The 24,715-nt window shown below is 40.5% G+C and overlaps 1 protein-coding gene across 2 annotated transcripts in view; it reads left to right on the top strand.

Moving 5' to 3' along the window:
* The window catches only part of ZFHX2 (zinc finger homeobox 2), a 106,631-nt gene that overhangs the window by 27,183 nt on the left and 54,733 nt on the right, over positions 1–24,715 (top strand). The window contains exons 2-3 of one of the 2 annotated variants that reach the window (XM_082270375.1): positions 18,630–20,768; positions 22,184–22,740. In XM_082270375.1, coding sequence (XP_082126501.1) covers positions 18,671–20,768; positions 22,184–22,740 — 2,655 coding nt within the window. In that variant the 5' untranslated portion in view covers positions 18,630–18,670. The remainder of the gene's footprint in view (positions 1–18,629; positions 20,769–22,183; positions 22,741–24,715) is intronic. The other variant, XM_082270376.1, reaches the window with a different exon arrangement.

Genomic DNA, 24,715 nt, shown 5'->3' with positions numbered 1-24,715 from the left:
TAGTAATGTCACTGGTACCCCCAAAAGTGTCAAAAATGTCAGTCAAGGGTCCGATCTGTCCGCCGCAATGTCGCAGTCCCGCAAAAAAAATCGCAGATCACCGCCATTACGCGTTAAAAAAAAAAAAAAAAAATGACAGAAATCTTTCCCTTTGTTAGTAAACGCGATAACTTTTGCGCAAACCAATAAAAATACGCTTTTTGCGATTTTTTTTACCAAACATAGGTAGCAGAAAACAAATTGGCCAAAAATTTAAAAAAAAATTGATTTTTACATTTTTTTGGGGGGGAATTTCATATAAAAAATGTTAAAAATATTGTTATTTTTTCAAAATAAACGCTCTTTTTTTGTTTATAGCGCAAAAAGTAAAAATCGCACAGGTGATCAAATGCCACCAAAAGAAAGCTCTGTTTGTGGGAAAAAAAGGACGTAAATTTCGTTTGGGTACGGCGTCGCACGACTGCGCAATTGTCAGTTAAAGTCGCACAGCGCCGAATCGCAAAAAGTGGCCTGGACGGAAGACAGCAAAATCCTCCGGTGGTCAAGTGGTTAAGGAGGGAACTGACTTTCTGGAGTAGTGAAAATTTCTAGCAAGTTTTAAGGCACATTTCAAGTGAATAAAAAATTATTTGGAAAGGAAAAACGCTACAAGTAAGTATTTAACCACTTCTGGACTGGAAGATTTTCCTCCTTAATGGCAGGCCATTTTTTGCAATTCAGCACTGCGTAATTTTAACTAACAATTTCCCGGTCATGTGACACTGTACCCAAATAACATTGATGTTTTTTTCCCACAAATAGAGCTTTTTTTTGGTGGCATTTGATCACCTCTGCGATTTTTATTTTTTGCGCTATAAACAAAAAAAGAGCAGCAATTCTGAAAAAAAATATATATATATTTTTCACATTCTGCTATATAACATTCCCAATAAAAAAAACATTAAAAATCTAATTTTGTCATCATTTTAGGCCAATTTGTATTATGCTACATATTTTTGGTAAAAAAATCCCAATAGGCGTATTTTGATTGGTTTGCACAAAAGTTATCACGTCTACAAACTAGGGGTTTTTAGCAGGACGGCAACATTGCGGTGGACAGATCGGACCCCTAACTGACTTTTTTTTACACTTTTGGGGGGGCCAGTGACATTAGTACAGTAATCAGTGTTGCCGGCCCCGCAGAGCAGCTTCTTCGCTGGCGAATGGGCACGCCCACCCCCACGATCACTCCCGCGAATCGCCGTACCTGCAGTGGCTGGTCAGCAAATGGTTAAAGTACTTGATTTTTCTGTGCTTTTACCTGCAGTTTTAAAGTTGATGACAGAGTCATTTTAATGCAGTGGAGGACCTAATGTAATGGAGAGGCTTTACGCCATGAAAGTTGTTGCTAAAGTATCCTTTCGCAAGGTCGTTTAAGAACCAAAAGGCCTAGTGTAGAAATCAACAGGAACTCGTAAAGAACCAAGGAAGATATACTTCCACTGGCAACAATACAAAAGGCTTGCTAACATTTAGATGCGTATCATTGGGTGAATTGACTGTCTGGCTATTGATAAAGTATATATTAGCATTGTGTTTTATGCCAGTAGACACAAGTGTACAATATTCTTGTAGAGGACCTCTAAAACTACCTGGAACACTAGAAGAACATGATAAATTCTTAGATCTGTCACCACATTTGGATAGATAGATAGATAGATAGATAGATAGATAGATAGATAGATAGATAGATAGATAGATAGATAGATAGATAGATAGATAGATAGATAGATAGATAGATAGATAGATAGATAGATAGATAGATAGATAGATAGATAGATAGATAGATAGATAGATAGATAGATAGATAGATAAGATAGATGCATTGGTAAACCGAGTAGGAAAAAACGTGAGCAATAGCTCTGCAAAAATCCAGAAATATAGAATAGTGAAAATAAACTCTAGGTTAATTCATCAAAGGCTTTTTGGCTTTTTATTTTGCTCTCATAGGCAAAAAGATACGGCTGCGCTTACCTCATGCTCTCATATGCAGTATACTACTGCTGCTTCCCATGTTATTCTGTAGGATTTACTAATTAAACACTGAGGGATTTTTGTTCTGTGGAATAATATAGGAAGGGGTCTCAACTCATTTAGAAAAAAGAGAACCTTTGATGGTTCTCCTGCAGAGAAAAGAGTAGAGAGAAGAAAGGACACTTGTTGGGAAGACTGGAGCAGACAAATGAATGCAAAAGAGAATTCATACACCGTAATGTATGGATAGAAGAAATGTATACAGACAGGAAAATTAATATTGAGGTATCCATAGAGAATAAATTTGTCAGAGACTAATGCCAGGAAAGTTTATTGCTGTGCTGTCATCAGTTGGATGATGGTGGGTGTAATTATAATAGTATTGTACAGTCACTACCAGTGACAACCTTGGGTAAGGTTAGCCATGCACATGAACGTTTGTTTGTTATATCGTATATACCCCACATTTGTACAAAATGGCCATGCAAAAAACCCGAGCAACGTTTGCAATAAGTACAAACTGTATGTAGTAGGTAACTAAATAAGGGGAGCATAAGTCCCGGTTCACACTACCGCGACTTGTCAGGCGACTTGTCAGCCTGACAAGTCGCAGTCCATTCTGTGCTACGGGAACCGTTCTAATAGGAGCGACTCAAGTCGCTCCGACTTAGAAAATAGTTCCTGTACTACTTTGGGGCAACATCGGAGCGACTTGCATTGACTTCCATTATGTGAAGTCCGTGCAAGTCGCGCCAAAGTCGCGGTGTACGCGACTTCACAGGTCGCCCCCGAAGACGGATCGCCATAGTGTGAACCGACTAAAAGCTTTTAGCTCTGGTAACAACATTTTCCAAAATGCTGGATATTTTCCAACATGTAATGTGGGACCCTCTCAGCAACAGTACACCAGCGGTTCTATAGAGGCATGGTTGTGGGTTCTTTGGGTAGGCACAGAGTCACTGAAGACTTCTCAGCTACAGGGAGTCTGCACCCTTGATTGTGCACAGATTCCACCCACTGCTCTGTTCCAAAAACACTGCATTGATATAGTGTTTCAGAGACAGAACGTCAAATGTAACAAATAGAAGCTGGAATTTCACACAAATTACAAACATTACAGGTATTATTGATGGTTGCTGCTTGAATACTGAGACATTCATAAAAGTATTTTTTTAAATAGAACTCAAAGTAACTAAGCCATTAGTTTGGTCTGAATAACTACTCAAATCATAATGCTGATGCTGAGCAACCCAAATTCTAAATGTAATAGCTATACTAACCATACACCTAATGCTCATATAAAGTACCTAATGAATTACACTGACCATAACCCTAAAACTATTAATTACAAAATACCTTACCTAATACTATGAAACTAAGCTTAAACTACCTGACTATATTAGCCCTAAACCCAATGCCAGCATTACCATTACATCAAAAAATATAATTTAAGATATACATGACACTAATTATGATGTCAAAATAGTATGCATCGAAAATGTCTAAATTGAGTTGAGCTCCACTGTCATAGGCTGTGAACATTGTATGGTGTATTGAACAGCACTTAGAATGAAGATCAGTGCAGCATGAGCTGCAAATTTCCAACTTAATCTAAGACTTATTTTATTTACAGCAGTGGTTCTCAACTCCTGTCCTCAGGCCCCTTTCACACATGTGCACTAATGGTCCGACTTTGATGCATTTTGAGGTCTCAAGATTACACAGGCATTGCTTCAAGTCCAGTCAAAATTGCGGCAAATAATTGCACAAAATTACTCGACTTTTAGGTCGCAGAAGTGTGAAAGGGGCCTAACAGACCAGGTTTGCAAGATAACTGAAATACATCACAGGTGATATCATTGGCTGCTTGGTGATTGCAGTATTCTAGTTTGCATCTCCCCAAGGTTATACTTAAAATCTGGCCTGTTAGTGGGTCCTGAGGACAGGAGTTGAGGACCACTGCTTTACAGCCTACTGACTACAAAAGTTTAAGTGCACATAAACGTATGTACTGTATGAATTGTGAACTATATGTGGGCATGTGTCATGACCTAAAGTAAAACTAAAGGCAAAACTTTGTTTACGTTTTGGATATGGTAAGAAAGGACTATAACCCCTATCAGCTTTTTCTCCCATTGGGGAGATTTCCCTTTAGCTCCTGTCCCATAGTCAAAACAGGAAGTGAGAGGAAATCCTTCCAAAGTGAGGGAATGCCTAGTTGTCACTTGGGGCACCAGAACTAGCGTTCCCATTGGAAAATTCCCCTCTATTCCTGTTCTGGTGGCAATGCAAACGTTGGGAATTTTTTCTCTTTCTTTCTCAGTGATAATCATAGGGACAAATAGAGAGGGTGAATCTCCTTAATGGGTGCACAAATAGCAGTAAAAACCCACCAGTTTTAATCCCTCTACACTCTACACACACAAAATGAAAACAAAGTTGCCTTTAGTTAAGATACAATATTTTCTCCAAACAGTTGCTAAGTAATACAGATAGTTCTTATATTTCTTCCAGCTTTTTCATTAGACTGCGGCTATATCCAAATATTTAAGAAAAACCCTGTAGTCTACCCAACCATAATGAAGATCTTTTGTTATCCTTTGAATTTGAATAACCTATAAATACCAATTAAGCTTATAAGTAATTTTTCTGACAAGTGAGTCCTGCCCTTTCCAGTAGCACAGTAATTATTGAAAACAGTTTGGGTAACCCACAAACAATATAGTATTTATATTGGAACAAGGCTCTGGGGTTGCAGAATAGAATTAGTGCACCAATGCTTTTTCATTATAAACAATATCTGTCTTTAATGTGTTACCTTTGTGTACGTTTAATATTAAAGCCAACGCCTTATATTGCTGTCCATAGTCTTGAGAGATCAGTTGTTTTTGCATGCACAGTCAGGCCACCCTTAGGGCAAGCTGTCTGTACCACTGGTTGTCCATAGTTTATATCAGTGAAGAGGGATTCAAGTGGAGACCAGGAGAACATTGCCAGCTATTGGAGAGAACAATAGCGACTGGGACATATTTTGTCACAACCAGCCAGTGGGGTATTTCTATAGGGGCATTCTGGCTAAAAATGGCTATCAGAGTCATCTCATGTCTGTGGATACCCTAAAGCAGCTATGTCCAAACTATGGCCCTCCGGCTGTTCAGGAACTACGATTCCCATCATGCCTAGTTATGTCTGTGAATGTCAGAGATTTACAATGCCTTATGGGAATTGTAGTTCCTGAACAGCTGGAGGGCCGTAGTTTGGACACCCCTTAAAGTAAACAGGTCATGAAACAAATAACAGTGGTTGCCAATGCTCACCTTCTCTTTGAAAATGTTTACTTTAAATCTGAACTTAATGCAGTTATTAACTTTTAAATGTAACTAGTATAAGTACCTAAATTTGGATTGTTATTATTCCCCCAACATAACTCTGACTGCGGGAGGGAGCGAAATTAGTAGGAGCCAATCCGTTGTCCTGCATGCACTGGTTCTGATAAGGAACAGGATGACAGAAGAGAGCAAACAAGTAACCAAATCAATCTGCTGCTATTCTTTCACTGTCCAATCACAAGCCGGGTGGTGGTGGTGAGGTGGCCAGGTAGTACTGCATAACTGCAATAGAGAGAAGTCAAGTCATAAGCTTCGCCATACTGTCTTTTAGGATTGTGTTAATCTCAAGACTGGTTTTACAGCAATACAAATGCTTTGGCTAATAAAACAGCATTTCAGTTCAGCTTTAATATGTAGTTCAGCCTTAATTACATCCATACCCCACTAGTAAATTTGTATGGGTCGTGACAAAAATGTTTACGTTGTTCTCTGGAAGGGAGATATTTTTTTGCACACATCTGACTTCCTGTCTGTAGAAGAGCACTGCCGAATTTCTCTTTAAGACTAATTCCAAGTGCTACATGCTGATCTTAAGAGGAAGAAGGGACTCCATGAAAGTGACGAACTACACTGTCAACATTAGCAGTAGCACCAAAGTTTAACTTCATTTTTAGTGCAATACAAAGCAAGATTTTTTATCCTCTATCTTTATTGCACCATTTGGCTGTAATACGGCTTTCAAGAACCCGGAGCTAATGAACTCTCTAAGGGCTTCCAGTATGCGTACTGGGTATGAGCATTTGGCATCCTTATGTAAGAGCCCTTAGCCTCAATTAGCCTAAAGTGTCCTATAACAGGTGCATAGCAAATAAATACACCAGTAAGCTTTGCTGGTAAAATGTCAGTGCTGGGTTTAATTTGGACATGGACTTGGCCAGTGAACTTAACTGTAGCTGCCCTATTGTGATCATCACTTTGCTGTGAGAAATAAGAAAATGAACATTTTGGTGTAACTGTAATCTTTTAATGAGGGTTTTCATTAAAAGTAAAGCGTTTTACAAGGCCAAATTCTTTTTTTTTTTTTTTTTTTTTTTTTTAGTTTCAGATAGATCGGGGAATGGCAAGGCCCTTAGTTCCTATTCCTGTTTGCTATCCTGATTACATCACTGTCACTGGGACAAGATGTGGGGAATATCAACAAGGCAAAAAAAAAAAAAACCGAAAGAGGTTCTAGCCCCCCTCTTCCACACAAAAGTCCAGGCGCTTAAGCCACTGTTCAACCAGGAGAAATGTATAGTCTGCTGAGAGTTTGCTGCTATCCCAGGTGCATAACCAATGAAAAGAGAAGAAAAAAAATTGGGTAAAAAGTGCTATACCAAGGCAGAGTTAAGACACCATTCCATAATGGATAATAACATATGTTTATTAAACAGACCATGGCTTACAGATGCAGACGGTAGCCACACTCTTCCACACTACCTAAAACTATCTTTTTTTCCTGTTTGATTGCCTTTGTAGAGATATCTCCTTGTTCCATGTTCTAGTGACCAGGTTGTGTATCCAACAAGTGCACAGACAGTATTAATTCATAAACCAAAAGAGGTTCTAGCCTTTCCCCACCCTATTTCTAAGCCTAACTAAATATTTTGGCTGGGGTTTCACTTTAGCTGCTTAAATGAATTAAAGTGGAATTCCAGCTTACACCTAACCAGCTCATAACTAGCCTTAAAACTGACCCCTCCTAACACCTATGCTAACTAGCCTGTGTAAGAAATATGTGTACTATACTAGATGTAACTATTTTCAGACTTCTCAGGTCTGTTCAGCGCCGACAACAGTTGGGTTATTGAAGTCTATGGATGACATTACCGCTCCAGGCTTTACTAGCTGTTTTTGGAGCTCTCTTTCCTCTCCTCTAAGTATATACATGCTTAGTTAGCACGTGTTAGGGAGGGACAGTTTTAAGGCTAGTTAGATGTAAAAGCTGGAATTCTAAAGACTTTTTTTAATATGCAAAGGGGTATTACAATGCAATAAAGTGTTCGAGAAATTTAACAGAGGTATTAAAGACAGAGCCAACACAACAACCATTTTATATTTCTTTTTATAGTTAGAACTATGACCTGGCCTATTTTCCATAACTATTCACTATTAAAGCGGAACTCCACCCAAAAGGGGAAGTTCCGCTTTAAGGACTCGTTCCTCGCTCCTCTTGCACAATTGGCACTTTTGAGGAGCGGGGGAGCGGGTACCCAATTTTGACAGGTACACGCTTCCCACTTCCATTTCAAGCGCCGTTCCATTCAGCACTGGAAGTTCCCCTTCCTCCCGTCCCCTGTAGTCTTCTGGGACACTGACAGGTCCTAGAAGACTGCATCCACCACCCACGATGTTCAGCGCAACTTGCGCATGCGCAGTGGGCACCAAGCTGTAAAGCCACAAGCTTTCACAGCAGGATGCCCATAGTCAAGATGCCGGCGCAGGGGGCTGAAGATAGCGGGTGAGACCGCCTGGGGTGAGCTCTCCTCTGGATCCTGGGACAGGTAAGTGGCTGTTTTTTAAAAGTCAGCAGCTATGCTTTTTGTAGCTGCTGACTTTTATGTTTACCACAGGTGACTGGAGCTCCGCTTTAAGTTTCCAGTTAAATGTTCGTACAAGCATTCATATGCAAATTATTATCAGTACATTTGATGATTTAATGAACATCGTTTGAAAAAGCTTCAAAATGTTATTTGATTCTGACAGTCCATTATGGAATGATCAGATCTGAAGGAAAACTACATTCACTGTTAGAAATTTGTTTATTCGAGAAAAATTTTCTTTCCTGCTCCTTCAAATTTTCCTGTCACTGCTGTTGAAAACGAACCTTTGATTTATCTATTGAACCTTCTATTTTTCTTATTTTCTAATTAAATCCCACTAGTGTATGCCTAGCTTTAGAACTGAAGAACATGGGGTTTTAAATGGTTGTATCTCATTTGTTTTGCAATTACTGAACCAGCACGGAAAAATCACTAGCGTTGTGTGATAAAGTAAATCTTCCCCTCCATAAATCTTCTATGGATCTTCTACATTTATGTAGTGTCAAGTATTGTTTTTTTCTATCCTTTATTTTTTTTCATTCCAAAAATAACAATGCTCAAAAAATAACATAACCCCAGGGCAGCGTGAAAAACCAAAAACCTGATATTTGGGGAAAACCAAATGCCCCCAGCATCACAGAAAAGAACGCTCTTCCTCTTCCAAGACCCATGCATGTGCAGTGCGCCCGCTCTCCCCCTGTTGCTGCATGCCCCCAGCATCACAGAAATGAACGCTCTTCCTCTTCCAAGACCCATGCATGTGCAGTGCGCCCGCTCTCCCCCTGTTGCTGCATGCCCCCAGCATCACAGAAATGAACGCTCTTCCTCTTCCAAGACCCGTGCATGTGCAGTGCGCCCGCTCTCCCCCTGTTGCTGCATGCCCCCAGCATCACAGAAATGAACGCTCTTCCTCTTCCAAGACCCGTGCATGTGCAGTGCGCCTGCTCTCCCCCTGTTGCTGCAGTGGCTAAGCTAAACTCAGTTTTTCATCCAGGCTGCAGGGAAGCCACCATTGGAATACAGGAATGGCATTTTGAAAGCTGCACAGTGTTTTTAAAACAACTGGGGCCTCCTGACTGCATTACACACTACATTTTATTACAAAGGTTAGCCTTTAATATTTTAAGGTAATTACAAGTCATTTTTACGTTTTTCATCCTGCCATGAAACTTTTTTCCATGCACTTCCTGTTATAGGGTGACAACGCTCTGACTCTGTCTCCCAGTTGACCATCTGTATGGTCACTTTGTCATGTTCGCCCAAAGGCGACTACAAGTGGCCCATTGGCTCATTGCCACCATCAGGAAGAAATGACTTATAGCAGTTGCTGAAGTACATGCATGTAGACAGGAAGCGGGTGCAAGAAGACTGTAGGAGATCAGCACCCTTGTGATGAAGCAAAGAACTAAAATGGAAGAAAACTGTATTTTATTTATATAATAATACAATAATTTACGATAAGAAAACAGGTGGATTTACTAAAACTAGAGAGTGCAAAATCTGGTGCAGCTGTGCATGGTAGCCAATCCGCTCCTAACTTCAGCTTGCTCAAAAAACCCCTGAAAGCTGAGGTTCCTATGCAGTGATGCACCAGATTTTGCAATCTCTACTTTTTGTATACTTTTAGTAAATCAACCCTTAAATGTCATTCGGTTAGAGTTTACATGTACTTTACAAATTCCATCTTCTGCATGATTGCACAGCATATAAAATTACCAGGAAAGGTTAAAGGACCTTAACATGTATAGCTTGGAAGAAAGAAGAGACAGAGGGGATATGATAGAAACTTTTAAATTACATAAAGGGAATCAACTCGGTAAAGGAGGAGAGCATATTTAAAAGAAGAAAAACTACCACAAGAGGACACAGTTTTAAATTAGAGGGGCAAAGGTTTAAAAGTAATATGAGGAAGTATTACTTTACTGAGAGAGTAGTGGATGCATGGAATAACCTTCCTGCAGAAGTGGTAGCTGCAAATACAGTGAAGGAGTTTAAGCATGCATGGGATAGGCATAAGGCTATCCTTCATATAAGATAGGGCCAGGGACTATTCATAGGATTCAGATATATTGGGCAGACTAGATGGGCCAAATGGTTCTTATCTGCCGACACGACACACATTCTATGTTTAGTAAACTGTGCTTTATACAGTTTAGTTATTCAGCACAGACAGTGATCAACCAGATGTGGTCCTCATATGTGTATGATGTAGTTCATAGATAATTTTGCATTATTGTTAAAAAAAGGAACCGAAAATTACCTTATATACCTATATCTATGCTGAAAACAGCTTTGTATAGGCTTGGCAGCCTTTGAGCCAGTCGAAAATGATTGTCATACAATAATTTGACATTTGGGGTATACAATTTTTTTTTTTTTTAATGTAAAAGAGAACTCGCGCTACATGATTTCACTACTGCTGCTCACACAGCCATTTATGCTCATTTTTGTATTTTCACGCTAAAACATTTATACGCTAAAGCCTGTTTTCCACCACCACCGCTATGACACAGTTCAGCCATTTTGCAGATTCAAATGGCTTTCTGGTGCTTGCCTGCAGTGAATTATACACACATTTGTTGAGCTCACCTGACACTGATTTCATTTAATATACGTAGCGTGCATTTTGTACGCTCCATGTTGTCTTAAAGGATCTCACTGTATTGCTGAATTTAGACATTCTGCCCAGGTATACCTAATTAATCTCTCACACGCAGCAGTGTTATTTGTGCGTCATAAAGCTGTTTGCAGCTCTCTTCCGTCTTTATTCCTCTCATCTTTTCTCGGCTCTCTTTGTCTCTTTGCTATCTTCTGCATTTAACTCCGCCCCCAACCATCTCCAGCTTATTCTGTCACTCTGCTTTTGTCTTCCACTCTCTCCGGCTTTCTGCTTCTATTCTCTTTCTACTCCCCACGTCCATGTTTATTCGTGCAAGAAATCTTGACATCTTCCTTTCTGATTAGCTCTATTTTTATTGATCACCAAGTCTTTTGATGCCTGTGTTTATCTCTGGGTTGTATTTATGACTATCATTTGGGCACACACCCACAGAAGGCACTCCAGCTCCCTTCTTTTTTTTTTTTTTGCAGACAGTAAACCGAAAGGCTGACACGGGCTCATTCATTTTGACTGTTAATATGCCGCAGTCTCTCACCTCAGGAATGAGCGTTATATTCGCAGCAGGTTTTTATGACGTAGCCTGCGCACTTCTCTCACCTCCATCTCATTTCACGCAATAGTATAAGTAAATCACTGCTCTGATTGAGTCTTCTTTTAAAAAAAAAGTAATTTTCTTTAAAATGTTGAACCATTTAATTGTATATCTGCCAGTATGCAGGATAAAGGAATGGCGTCATAGTGTAATTGACTAGGAAAGAGTACATTTTGGTTTGCTATTTAAGACATTTTATATTAACTGCTGTTTTTGTCGCCCTGGTAAGGAATTGGTCAGTGGCATATCTGTTGTCCAGTAATAGGGGAACAGTCAACCATTTAACCATTTGAGTGGCATGTTTAGGCACCATGTGCTCCGGTGCTCACATAAAGATGTATTAGCATGCTGCACACACCTAGCAGCATATGTCACACACTCTGATTAAAACCCTCAGTCACAATATGCATGAATCACATGATTTAATGTGATGAGGAGCATATGTTACACTTCATAAGAAATGCTCTAAGACATACTGAACTCCAGCAGTGGGAAGAAGACTCAGCTGATAGCTGCCAGACTCTGCCAGTATATATAGGGAGCTCATATTTTCGTGCACAGACAGAGTGTCGACACCTCACTCTCTTAACACACCGTTAGAAAGTAATTGTATTGATTTTTCCATCCTTCTTCACCCTCCCTCTATAGCTGTCTCTTGGAATATCCTTGCGCTGTCTCTATCCCAGCATCACCTCTTTCAGTGCATCCACTGTCCTCTCTCCTCTGTTACATATGCTACCTCCTCCTCCTATGTGTTATTCACTGCTTCCTTTGATTTCTATATTTATGTCACTATAAGATGTTTCATTTACAATGCTTTATGTTATGTCCGCCTACCCCTTGCTCTCTGTGGTCTGTTTGCCGGTCCTTCAATGCATTTAAATACTACCTTATTTCTAACATTTCTTTATTTTACTGGGGATCAATTCCTCCCTCTTTCTGCTAATTCTTTCAGATAGTGATCATTCACTGTCACGTGTCTGTCTTTCTATGTACTCAATATTGTGTTCTTTCCAGGATACTCTTTCCTTACTTCTTCATTCTCACGGTCCTGTACATTCCCATATTCTTCCTTTCTCCAAATACTCACTACTTCTCTTTTTCTTTTGTAATGTTCGATTACCTGCCAGTCTTCCTTTTGCTTCCTAAGGCCTCCTAGCTTTCCTGTCTGTTTCTATTAGTTTTCGTTCTCTTACTTCGCAGGTCTCAACTCCTGTATTTCTTATTCTGGACAACGGTCACAAGGAGGACTGACTAAAGTGAAGATCCATATATTGGCTGTTATGCTTAACAGTAAAACAATGTGGATGGGAATTCTAGTACCTCAAACATTATATGAATGCTCTTGAGCTACCTACACATGGTATTTTAGGTCATATGCTCTGAAATGATCTGATCACTAAAAGCTCCTTTAATGTAAAGTCAGCCATAGACGGTTCAAAAAGCAGGGACCGGCCAAGATTCAAACCATGTATGGGCAGGCTGATTGTACCCAAGTTGATTGATCGATCAACTTGGGTACAACCAGCTTGTCTGATTCTTCGTGCCATTATTGCCAGCAGTTATGGCTCCATCTGAGCTTTTCATGCAGTGCCTAAAATTCTGGGCTTTTCTTTACTTATACAAGGGCAAGGTGTAATGCTAGCCAAACACACACATGGATGGAACGAGAGCAAAAAGGTAAATTCCTCCATACATGTTAAACAGAGTGGATGGAGGAATCTGCACTGCTGGCTACTGTATTCAAGCAGCCGCAGAACCCAAGGCTGTTTAATTACCCTATCAGTTTCCAGTCACTGTTTGGCCAACAATTTAAAATTAGGCTCCTTCGATTTTTCAGTACAGTTTTCTTAAGCCTGGTGGTGCCGACAGGGCAGATTTTGGTAAGAATCAGCTACAATTTAATCTGTGCTGCAGCAAGCTTTATTCAAATACCTGTCTAGTTGTATCACAACAGTTGATAAGGGAATCTTTAAACTCCCATGTTTTGCAATATTAAACATAAATGATTACTGTCAGTGTTCGATCGCTGAATGTACCACTTTCCACAATACAAGGCAGTATAAAAAGAAACACAAATGAAATAAAAAATTAACTATTTTAGCAGAAAAGTTATTATATACTCCTACATCATATACATTATAATGGCCGACTTGTCTATATTTTCTTTAGGACTTGCTATATTTCACTTTATAACTATTTTGGTGATGAGTATTTAAATTAGGTTGCATCAAACATGATGGTAAAGTCATATTGGCTGGGACCATTTTACCCGTTTGTTAGAGTGAATTGGCTGGCTTTGTTTGCATTGTCTGCTTATAATTGGATTAATGGTTTGTGTTTCCATTGTTTTGTTAGCCGAAGGTTGGCTTGCTACAGCTGTATTTGTTCATTATCTCTGCACTTGCTTGTTATGTTTGTATTGATTGATTGTCATTATGTTTTGTCTGGTTGTGTCTCCACTACTAGGCTGGGTCTTTCTTATCTTTTAAAGGTACCAGAACTCTGTATATTGTTTCTAGTGCACTGGAATGATACATGCTGCATTGCTTAAGGATGGCTTTGTAATATTTTTACACAGTTTATGAAGAGAGAAAATTGTAAGTTCCTCCAAATTAGTGGGTTCTTTTTCAACTTTGTAATTAGCAAGGATGAATGAGACTGACAGGAGGGCCATGGCAGGCCATGGCAGGGTTATGGTACTTTAACATCTAAGACACAGTTGTGAATGTTAAGCCCTCTGTACACAAGCAGATTGTACCAACACCCTTTTTGTTAATTTTTGCCATAAATTAATTGGATTGCTTCCATCATCGTAAAAAGAAATGTTTCTAATTTCAAAATGGCTCTCAACTTCTGAATATATCCATACATTGTATCATACATCCTCCATAATATTGAACTTTTACATTGTGAGCATGTAAGTTCTTCAGAAAAGGAACAATTACTCAATATAACAAAACACGGCTCAAAAATTGATGGGGCCATAAATCAAACATTCAATACACCTGCTCAAAAAGCAGCAAGGATGAGCAACCAATCGGTTTTCAGGTTATTAAAACAAGATAAAAAAAAAGCTATTTTTGATTGGTTGGTATAGACTAGCAAAAACTCTTTACTGATTAGTTCAGAGAGTGTATAATCTATAACGAGACGGTAAACCATTTGTATTGCTGACCGGTGACTTTATGTTATGATTTACATGTGTTGTTGTTACATATTATATTGATAATGCGACATGCATGTAAGTACTTACCATAGAAAGTAATTAACTAAAATGTGTACACATTTGGTGTGAATAGTACCATTTCCCGCAAAGATACCTTTTTTTGTACATTGCTAGCTATTGACATATACAGCAGAAACGCAAGGTGAATTGTACCTTGATTGTATTTGGCAATTTAATTTTCCATCTGGTCTTTTTGCTATTGGATCGTTACCAGTCAAATATTGACTGGCACCAGTAGTTATTGTTGAACTATAGAAAGCTGATTGGTTTCAGTTTTCTTGGCATAGTAATTGCCCTGTGTATATGTACATTTACTTTGGTAGATCTTAGTTTTTCATATAAACAATTGTGTTTGCTTTGATGTTGTTCACATTTTTGATCATGTTTATTGAAAAAGGACCATTGAGCAAAAAAAAAAAAAAAAAAAGGATACAAACATGAAAAAAAATGCTATTGGACACATCACCCACATTTTCCCCATCTGTACTTGAAGATGAATTCTAGGTATAGTATATTTTTAAATATCATTATTGTAACTATGTATATATCGTACCTGGCTGATGCCCCTGGAAGCAGGATGAGACCACCCTGCATTCGCCACCTCATCCAATCAAAGAATGCTTTGCATTCATTATGAGGATGTAGAGCATTCTCTGAATGGCCTCTGTGCTGAGCGGCCGACCTCCTGCGTTCGCAATGCATCAGGCCAGCCGCTTGGCACAGGATTCAGAACCAAGTGGAGATCACTGGAATAGCGTTGTTTACTTCAGTGGCTTTTGGCTTCCAGGGCGATCAGCCAGGTATGATATATACAGTACATAGTTATATTGATGCAAGCTGGACCAATTTAACTAAGTAAAAAATATCCATAACTGGAATTTAGCTTTAAATATTACTGACCTATCACTGTCTTTTGGCTTTACTTAAACATCTGGGCAGTCAGTGAATAGAATAAAAAGAACTTCAAGTAAAAAAACACAGTGTAATCCAGTTATCAGGGCCATAACTACACTATATCATCAAAAGTATTGGGACACTTGTCTTTACACGCACATAAACTTAAATGGCATCCCAGTCTTAGTCCGTAGGGTTCAATATTGAGTTGGCCCACTCTTTGCAGCTATAACAGCTGCAACTCTTTGGGAAGGCTATTCACAAGATTTAGGAGTGTGCCTATGGGAATGTTTGACCATTCTTCAAAAAGCGCATTTGTGAGGTCAGGCACTGATGTTGGACGAAAAGACCTGGCTCACAGTCTCTGCCCTAATTCATTCCACAGGTGTTCTATCAGGTTGAGGTCAGGACTCTGTGCAGGCCAGTCAAGTTGCTCCACCCCAAACTCGTTCATCCATGTCTTTATGGACCTTGTTTGTGCACTGGTGCGCAGTCATGTTGGAACAGGAAGGGGCCATCCCCAAATTGTTACCACAAAGTTGGGAGCATGAAATTGTCCAAAATGTCTTGGTATGCTGACGCCTTAAGAGTTCCCTTCACTGAAACTAATGGGCCAAGCCCAACTACTGAAAAACAACCCCACACCATAATCCCCACTCCAACAAATGATTTGGACCAGTGCACAAAGCAAGGTCCAAAAAGACATGAATGAGCGAGTTTGGGGTGGAGGAACTTGACTGACCTGCACAGATTTCTGACCTCAACCTGATAGAACAACTTTTGGGATGATTTACAGCGGAGCCAGCGAGCCAGGCCCTTTCGTGCAACATCAGTGCCTGACCTCACAAATGCGCTTCTGGAAGAATGGTCAAACATTCCCAAAGACACACTCCTAACCTTTGTAGACAGCCTTTCCAGAAGAGTTGAAGCTGTTATAGCTGCAAAGGGTGGGCCAACTCAATATTGAACCCTACGGACTAAGACTGGAATGCCAATAAAGTTCAGGCAGGCATCCCAATACTGTTGGTAATTTAGTGTATGTGTGATGGAGCCCTGTAGCATAAAGGGCTTCTTGATTCTAAACTACATACCAAAGACAATACCTTTAGTAACATAGAATAACAGGTAATTGCATACTAAATGCATAGAGCATTGATGCTCATTCTATAATTTGAGTGCCGCATAGGGCCCTTTGATGCTTGCCAACCTTTTGGACCCTAGCAGTCAGTAGTGGGATCATTGGTGTGTTAAGGGGCCGTAACAGTAATGATGTCTAGCAGCCTCATGTAACATGTTCCCAATTTCTAATTGTAGCATGTCTGCAATCTCTGACCATCTCCAGTAGTATGTGTGCAGTCTCTGACAGTCTTTGGTAGCATTACATATACTGAATCTTATGTATCGCCCCTTGGTGACACCAGAGGCTCCAATTGATTTTATATACTTTCTTTTCATCTAAAGCTAGCCGTATGGGGTTTATAGTTCAGCCAGTTCAGTAGGAACCAGCTGAATTTCAATCAGTGTGTGGTGTCCCTGTTCGACAGAAGTCTATCATTAGATCGACTTCCGTCAAAGGGACAAGTTGGAAAACCTTTCTCGATCAGTGGCCACAGCTACAGTGTATTCTGACAATGCAGTGTCTGACTGTCAGAATACAATGTCCAGGCTGTTGGGATTCATCTATCCATCTCGTTTGCATGGATGAAGAAATAGGTTGGCTTTTTACGATCAGCCCACTACTCAAACTTGGAGGGAGGTTCAGCATTCTGATCCAATCAGTGCTGTGTGTCAAACACTGAACTTGTGTACAAAAGGAAGAACTCAGAGATGACCACATTAATGTGCTTCTGTATTTTAATGTCCAATCAGAGGCCTGGACCTAGATCAGGCTATTAGCTTAGGTGTAGTATGTTCAGAATCAGCACAGTTATCCAGGACCTGACTTTGTTGTCAGGCAGGGATGTATTTCTAAATAGAATTACACATGTATCAGCAGGTAAAACAAATTCCATATACATATTTTGTGTATTTATCTATTTTCCTGGAGTTTGGCTTTAATATTATGCGTGTCACAGGCCGGTATTACTGCAGTCACTTGTGAAAATATGTGCATTGCACCTAGAGCAGGCAATCCGTGTTTACCGGCCTAGGCTTCACTGTAAGTAACATAAAATACATTTATGCAATATTACAAAATGAAGGGGCATAATGTTATGATTAACTGTTGGTTAATACAGCAAGGATGAAATATAAAATTACTTAGCTGGTGTGTGTAAAAGAAGGTGTTTGCTAATTATGAGCAAATAGGTTAGACATAAATGAGCTAGGTGGAAAATTAAATGTAAGTATCCAAGCAGTACCAGCAGTGAAAAAAGTAGGCTTATAAACAGTCCATTCTGTTTGTTCTGGTTATAAAATGAGATGTTCTCTGGGGCATGGCTGCATTAGTTGGTTATCCCTACATTGGAGGCTCATTACTATGCCGGCTTGTGATGGCTGCATAAATTGGCTAGTTGAGCCTGGCTTGGGTTCTGATTATGAAGAGGAGTATAAACAATTACAGTGATTATCGATAATGAGGACAGCTCCATATTGAGCTCTTACGGAGGTATTTATTGATGTTGTTGGGTACATACATGCATGTCTTGAAATGGGGCAGCTTGATCTGGTGATTACAATAGAAAAGATTTTGCTTTTTTTATTCCTTTCTTTAACAGTTTCACCCCCATTCCTGCACCAGTGCTTCACCCCATCCTCCCCCACCCTATATTAAACCCCCTCCTCTGCTACGGTGTAGAATGAAACTCTTTTAGTTAATAATTTCCATACTCATTAACATGCTAATGTGCTCAGGCTCACAGCTCTTTAATCACCTCAACATCAGACTCTGTGGGGAGCAGAATTATAAGGACTCCAGGGAGGGAGGAGGAGAGAGACCAGCAGAGTAGCATTTAACCCTTATCTTGCCATATTCCGCTGAGTAAAATATTTCTAGCAAGACACCAAATTGGACAGCCTCTTTTAATTCATACAGAATTCACAGGCAAGCATTTTTTTATGTTGATTGCATGCACGGTTCTATACAAATTTCATTTGTATCCTTTTAACCAACACAGAGCAAGAGCAAGGATGTGTAATTTTATATGTCGTACTCTTTTTTTTTTTTTTTTAAAGATGAATAGAAGAAAGCATGATCTTTTTTAGATGCAAGGCATAAAATGCATTGATCAGATCCCTTTAATTAGAGAATGTGGAAAACAAAAGCAAGAATGATTGACTTTACAAATCAGAGACCTAGTGATTATCAAATTATTAGCCACATGGTTCTGTCTGTTTATATTTTCTCATTATTTTATTCTTTTATTCACAGGGCTGTGTCTGAAATGAGTCTTGCATATCCATTGTGGAGCTATGGATGCTGGTGAATGCTTCCTCCCCTCTTCTGGGCAGGATGAAAGAAGCCCTTGGCCTCTGGACCTTAATTTACCCCTCTGCCCAACAACCACCAAAGATACCCCTTTCCTGCCTCCTAATCCTTCACCAGAATTCTCTTCCTCTTCCACTTCTGTTACTGGAGGGGGTTATGGGGCTGTTAGCCCAACATCCTCCATGTTGCAGATTCCCCTCTTGACTCCCAGTTCTCCGCACCCAACTTATCTGCCAAAGCTCTCATCTCCTTTACAGCCAAACTGCAAAGAGGAAACTGAGGATGGAGGAGAAGCACTGGTGGGACATGTGCTGTTTTCCAGTGACGGAACTGTCTACCTCCTGAAAGGCGAGGAAAGAGAAGATGGTGCTCTTCCTTCCCCTTCTTTACCACAGGACTCCCCAAAAAGCACAGTGACGACCCATCCTCCACTCACCTCTTTTCGTCTCACCGCCACCTACCAAGGCTTTTGCTCTAACCAAATATCCCGACATACCTCAGCCGAGGCAGCCAATCTCACTCAAACGGCGCCTGGCACCTCGCCCAGAACACAAGACCAACCCAAAGAAAAGGAGGCAGGGGGGCAACAAGAGGAAGAAGATATCAAAAATGAAACGCATGGAGAATCTACCAAGCTACAAAGGGTAGATGGAACATGGATTTGTCTCCCATGCCGCCTCAACTTTCATACTGGAATCCAATTAGGGTGGCATGCTTCTCGCTTTCATGGCTTGGAGCACCCTTATCAAGATCAGCTAGCATCAGGGGAAACCTCTGGTATCATACATAGATCTGGTGGGCAGATTTTTATCAGCCTTTTAGAACCAAAAAGAAGCCAAAATGTGTTAGATGCTGGCCAGGAGCCAGAGAATGTTGTCCTTTCTAGGGTCCAAACCACCCCATCTTTAGATGTAATCCAAAGCATGCCTGAGCAGTCAGGGACATCAGAGGATTTAATGTCAAATACAAACCCCAGTGATACCAAAAGTCAAGGGACATTTCAAGGGAATCCAGAAGGAAACCCCAAGCTTTCTATGGGCCTGGTGCCCAACTCACCTCTAAGCTATCACAAATGTGATCCCACAGGAACTCCCCACTCAACTGAAGCCAAAGATTCAAAAGCCCTTGTAGATGAAAAGACTGGAGTAGCAAACTGGTGCTCAGCAACAGAGTCAATGGGCGAAGATGCCGAAGAGGAAGTAGAAGATGTGGCAGAAGGCAGCCTACCTGTCTCCCAGCCCTCGGACATTAGTGAGCAGCTACTCGCAAACCAAAGCTTTTATGGCCCAATGATAACAAATTCCTTTATTCAAATGGGAGCTCTCCATGGCACTGACAAAGTCGGTAACCAAACAGATGCTGATCGTGGGCCTCTGGCCCTTGATGAATGCACACCAACCTCAGGCCCCCAACCATTCCAAAGTCTCTCTCTGCAAGGCCAGCTTTCTCTACTACACTCACGGAATTCATGTAAAACTCTAAAATGTCCTAAATGCAACTGGCATTATAAATACCAACAAACATTGGATGTTCATATGAAGGAAAAGCATCCAGAAAGTCATAGCCACTGTTCTTACTGCCACAGTGGCCAGCAGCACCCACGATTGGCCCGAGGTGAGAGTTACAACTGTGGCTATAAGCCATATCGCTGTGAGGCTTGCAACTATTCCACAACCACCAAGGGAAATCTTACCATACACATGCAGTCTGACAAACACTTGGCCAACCTCCAAGGATACCAAGGATCAGGCCCCACACCCACCGCAGCAGTAGCTCCTTTAGCAGCACAAACAGTGAATGCTGGACAGGGAGATCCTAACCAAACATCACCCACTGATCGCCAGCTAAAACAAAAAGCATCATGGCACTGTAAGGTGTGCAACTATGAAACTAACATTTCCCGCAATTTACGCATTCACATGACCAGTGAAAAGCACATGCAAAATGTCCTGCTTCTTCACCAGGGGCTAGGCATGAGCCAAGACAACTTCCCATTTTATGGAGGGCCACTTGCTCCTGAACAGACACTGGATCACCCTCTACTTTTTAATCCCATGCACTTCAGCTCATCTAGTAGTCAAGGTGAGGGGTGAAACAATGGTAATAAAAGACAATAGATAATAATGATAATAGAAAAGCTCTGTATTTTAAGAGAAAAAGGGTATTGTTCGTTTAGTCAAGGAAATGTATTATTTAAAGCCTAAGTACAGCCAAAATATAAAACACAAAAATCAGCGCAAGGGACATAACTTACAGTTAGTAGGATGTGTCCCTTGTGTTGATGCCTCTTCTTTATTAGAACTGTAGGAGTTAGGACAGGCTTTCACCAAGAGTTCCCAACTATTCCTGCCCTTTCCGCCCAGCTCCTTTATTCAGAGGATCTAGTACTGCAGCTTCTATGAACGAAACAGAATCTGTGAATGGAGAATGGGTAGAAGATTGATAGGTCTGCCCCCTCCATTCATAAATCACAGTTCATTCATAGAAGCTGTAATACAGCTTTTGTGAAGAGAGAAGTTGGGTAGGAAGGGCAGGCATAGTCAGGCATATGGAGTGAGAGCCCCCTTAGGTCTTTTAACCTCCGCCCCCACCCCAACCAGAAGATTTTGCTAACAGTGGGGACATAGGGAGAGGATGATTTTGTCTAAAAGAAGCACAAGGGACACATACTAGTGACTGTAAAGTTATGTCCTTTGTGCTGATGTTAGTGTTCTTTTATTTTGGCTGTGCTTAGGCTTTAATTATATTCCAAACAAAGCCAGGATCTATGTTTGTATTGAGAGTGACCAGGACCTGATATATGCAGCATTTATTTTCTACCATCTCTGTTACTGCTCCTGTGCTTGTCAGTGTGTAAGTTGATTCCCCCATGAACAGCTGACACAACTCTGACATAACCTTGACACAGCTGCATGATAAATGAGGGTAGGATATCACAAAGGAAAAAAAAAACACATCATTCAATCCTCAAAGTTAGGTCTATATGTATATAAAATGTTTATAATGTTTATTAGAGTTTTTATTTATCTGTTTATTTCCTGGAAACATTCTATCCATGTTTCACTTCTTGCAACCCTGCATAAAGCTAAAGCACAGTTTCAAAGAAGGTGGACTACAACTGACTTCAGTTGATTTACTAAAGATGTAAAGGCTGTACAATTGCAAAGTGAATGCTGGTAAATAATATGAATATTTGCTCATTTTGAAAGCCCAGTTATGCGTGAGAGAAATTAAAAATGTTTTGCTGACACATGACTGGGTATTCCAAGTGAGCACAGGCTCATCTTATTTACTAATATTAATTTTACAAAGTGAACTTACCCTAATGAAGTGAATATTCACAAGTTAACAGCTTCTACTCCATTAGTAAATCAACCCTCTCTACTGTATCTATCTATCTGTAAAATCTCCACTGACACAAATACTCTCATCAAGTAATGTTTATGAAAAGGTTGTTGCTCAATACCTAATGTTTTATTTTCCATTTATCTTGGCAGCTTGCAGTCTCCTTCCACCAGAGTCTCCTTCAGGACCCCCGGTCAATGCTTTAAGTACCTCTGGTATGGCCCTCCCTGCACCGCCTCCCCTGCCAGAGCCATCACCTTCCTTCCCTGAGGAAGAGTTATCCTCTGGGGTGTTCCGCTGCTTGGTGTGTCGCTGCTATACCACAGACAGCTTGGAGGCTCTACTCTCTCATGCCAGTAGGGGCCGGTCTCTACCTGAGAGAGAGTGGAGGGAAGTGAGAGGAGACTTACACTGCTGTCGCCTCTGCTCCTATAGTACCCAGCTTAAAGCTAATTTCCAGCTGCATCTGAAGACTGATAAACATGCCCAGAAATATCAACTGGCTGCCCATATGCGAGAAGGTGGTGCAGCGCTGGCCACTGCACAAGCATCAGCAGCAGAACTTCCTATCAGTGGGTACAGCCAGGCATCTTCATTCCCTCCTTTGCACCTACGATGTAACCTATGTGGATATGAGAGTAACAGCAGAGAGAAGATTCAGCTCCATGTTCAGGGAGGGGGACATGAAGAGAGTCTCCGTGTGTACAAGGTGACTTTATTTTATGGGATAAATCTGGTGCTCAGAGCCTAACTCCAGCAGTTACAATTTATTGCCTACTGTGTCATGATTGGGGAGATTTCCCCCCACTTCCTGTCCTTCTCCAACAGGGATACAGACAACACCAAAAATACATTTTTAGTAGACCGGGGAAGAGTTAGAACTTCTGACTTCAGATCTTGTATAGTGTCACAGGGACAATTCTGCTCAATGGGGTCAAAATCCGAAATGAATCCCTGAAAGAAGTTTTAACTCTTCCCTACTCAATCCAAGAATTAATAAATAGCGGGAATAAGACTTTAATTAACTCAGAAATTTTTTGGATCCAGTCTGCTTTGAGCCTGTTTTAATGTTTGCTGCATTGAACAGTTGCTCATCATTTTTTCAGCTTGTTTTAGTATTATTTGCTTAGGAGACTCTTTAAATTGTATTAAAATGAAGGGCAAAGGACCAGATTAAAGACATGGTTTGGTAAAGAAACCCTTATGGATGTAATAAAAACCTTTTTTTTTTTTAAATATATTGTGATAATATGATAAAATCATCTGCTAGAACATGAACCAACTCATATGTTCCCAATTTCGAACCGTGCAGGCTATTGAGAGTAATTACTGCACAGGCCCAGGTTGGTAACAATGTTGTCACATGACATTGGTAATGGATTTATGCTGCAAAACTTTGTGGGTTTGTATGGGAGGGTGCTGTCAATCAGCCTCTATGAATAGAGGTGCTGATATCAACTTTGCTGCGATGGCACCAGAAGGGGCAGAATTACTGCCATTTTTTTTGCCCTGCCTAAACTATAGCTAATAGGAACTGCCACTATATATATATATATATATATATATATATATATATATATATAAAGACTTTTGGGTGAAGAACAATAATGCTTTAATTACCTTGCATTAACCTTGCAATTTTTAGTAAAGTATCTTCTGAAATAGATGCCACCTAATTATAACATAAGAAATATCACAGGATGATTTTGTGCCTTTATGTACAACAGCCAGAAGTTATTTGCTCTCAGTCAGTAGTATAACATTAACTTGCAGCACTAGGACTAAATAAAGCTAAATGTTTCGGTGCCCACTCACATCACACCAGTGAGCTGCGCTGTTCGATCAACCACTGGTGTGCAATGTGTGACACAGTGCCAATGCACTGACCCTAGTGCATTTCACTGTTTGCTTTTTTTTTTCACAGAATTTTATTATTTCAATACAGTTCTATTCATCACTGGCATTGCGATGTGCCATCGCAGAGACACACAGTGGTGTGAACTGACATCAGTAAAAAAAAAACACATTTTCCTTTCTATGTGTGAACAGTCCCTTGAAGTTAAGTTACATCTTCAGTAATGTTTCAGATGTTAGTACATAAAGGAAGGGACAGCAGCGCTATCCAACGGTACATAGTCTACGATATAACCCAGTCAGGTTTGGTAAAAAACCTTGGAAAGTTTATTAGAAAAGCATATTGATGAATAAAACATATAAAAAATATATTCCAAACCAGTTCTGCTGGCGTTGCTGAGAGGTCACAGGGTGATAGAGCCGCTGGGTATGCCAAACTGTGTAGATGTTGACATCAGAGGACCAGGCAGGAGGGACATGGGATCTGATGTGCCAAGAGCAGACCGGATCAGCCGGTAAGGATAATGTGGCTTCCTCCCACCCGATATGTAGTTGCTCACACCGGAGCAGTGTGGCCCATACCGCGGAACCGCCAACCGGAAGTATCAACGGCGGAAGCCGCTAACCGGTAGTGACGTCAGCAAGCGTTGGGACCCGGCTGGAAAGCATCAAGGTTGGCACATCAGATCCCATCTCCCTCCTGCCTGGTCCTCTGATGTCAACATTTACACAGTTTGGCATACCCAGCGGCTCTATCACCCTGTGACCTCTCAGCAACGCCAGCAGAACTGGTTTGGAATATATTTTTTATATGTTTTATTCATCAATAT

This window comes from Pelophylax lessonae (assembly GCF_965119305.1).
Source record: "Pelophylax lessonae genome assembly, chromosome: 1".
Lineage (NCBI taxonomy): Eukaryota > Metazoa > Chordata > Amphibia > Anura > Ranidae > Pelophylax > Pelophylax lessonae.
Note: the sequence above shows the minus strand (reverse complement) of the source record. Positions and strands in the feature narration are given on the sequence as shown.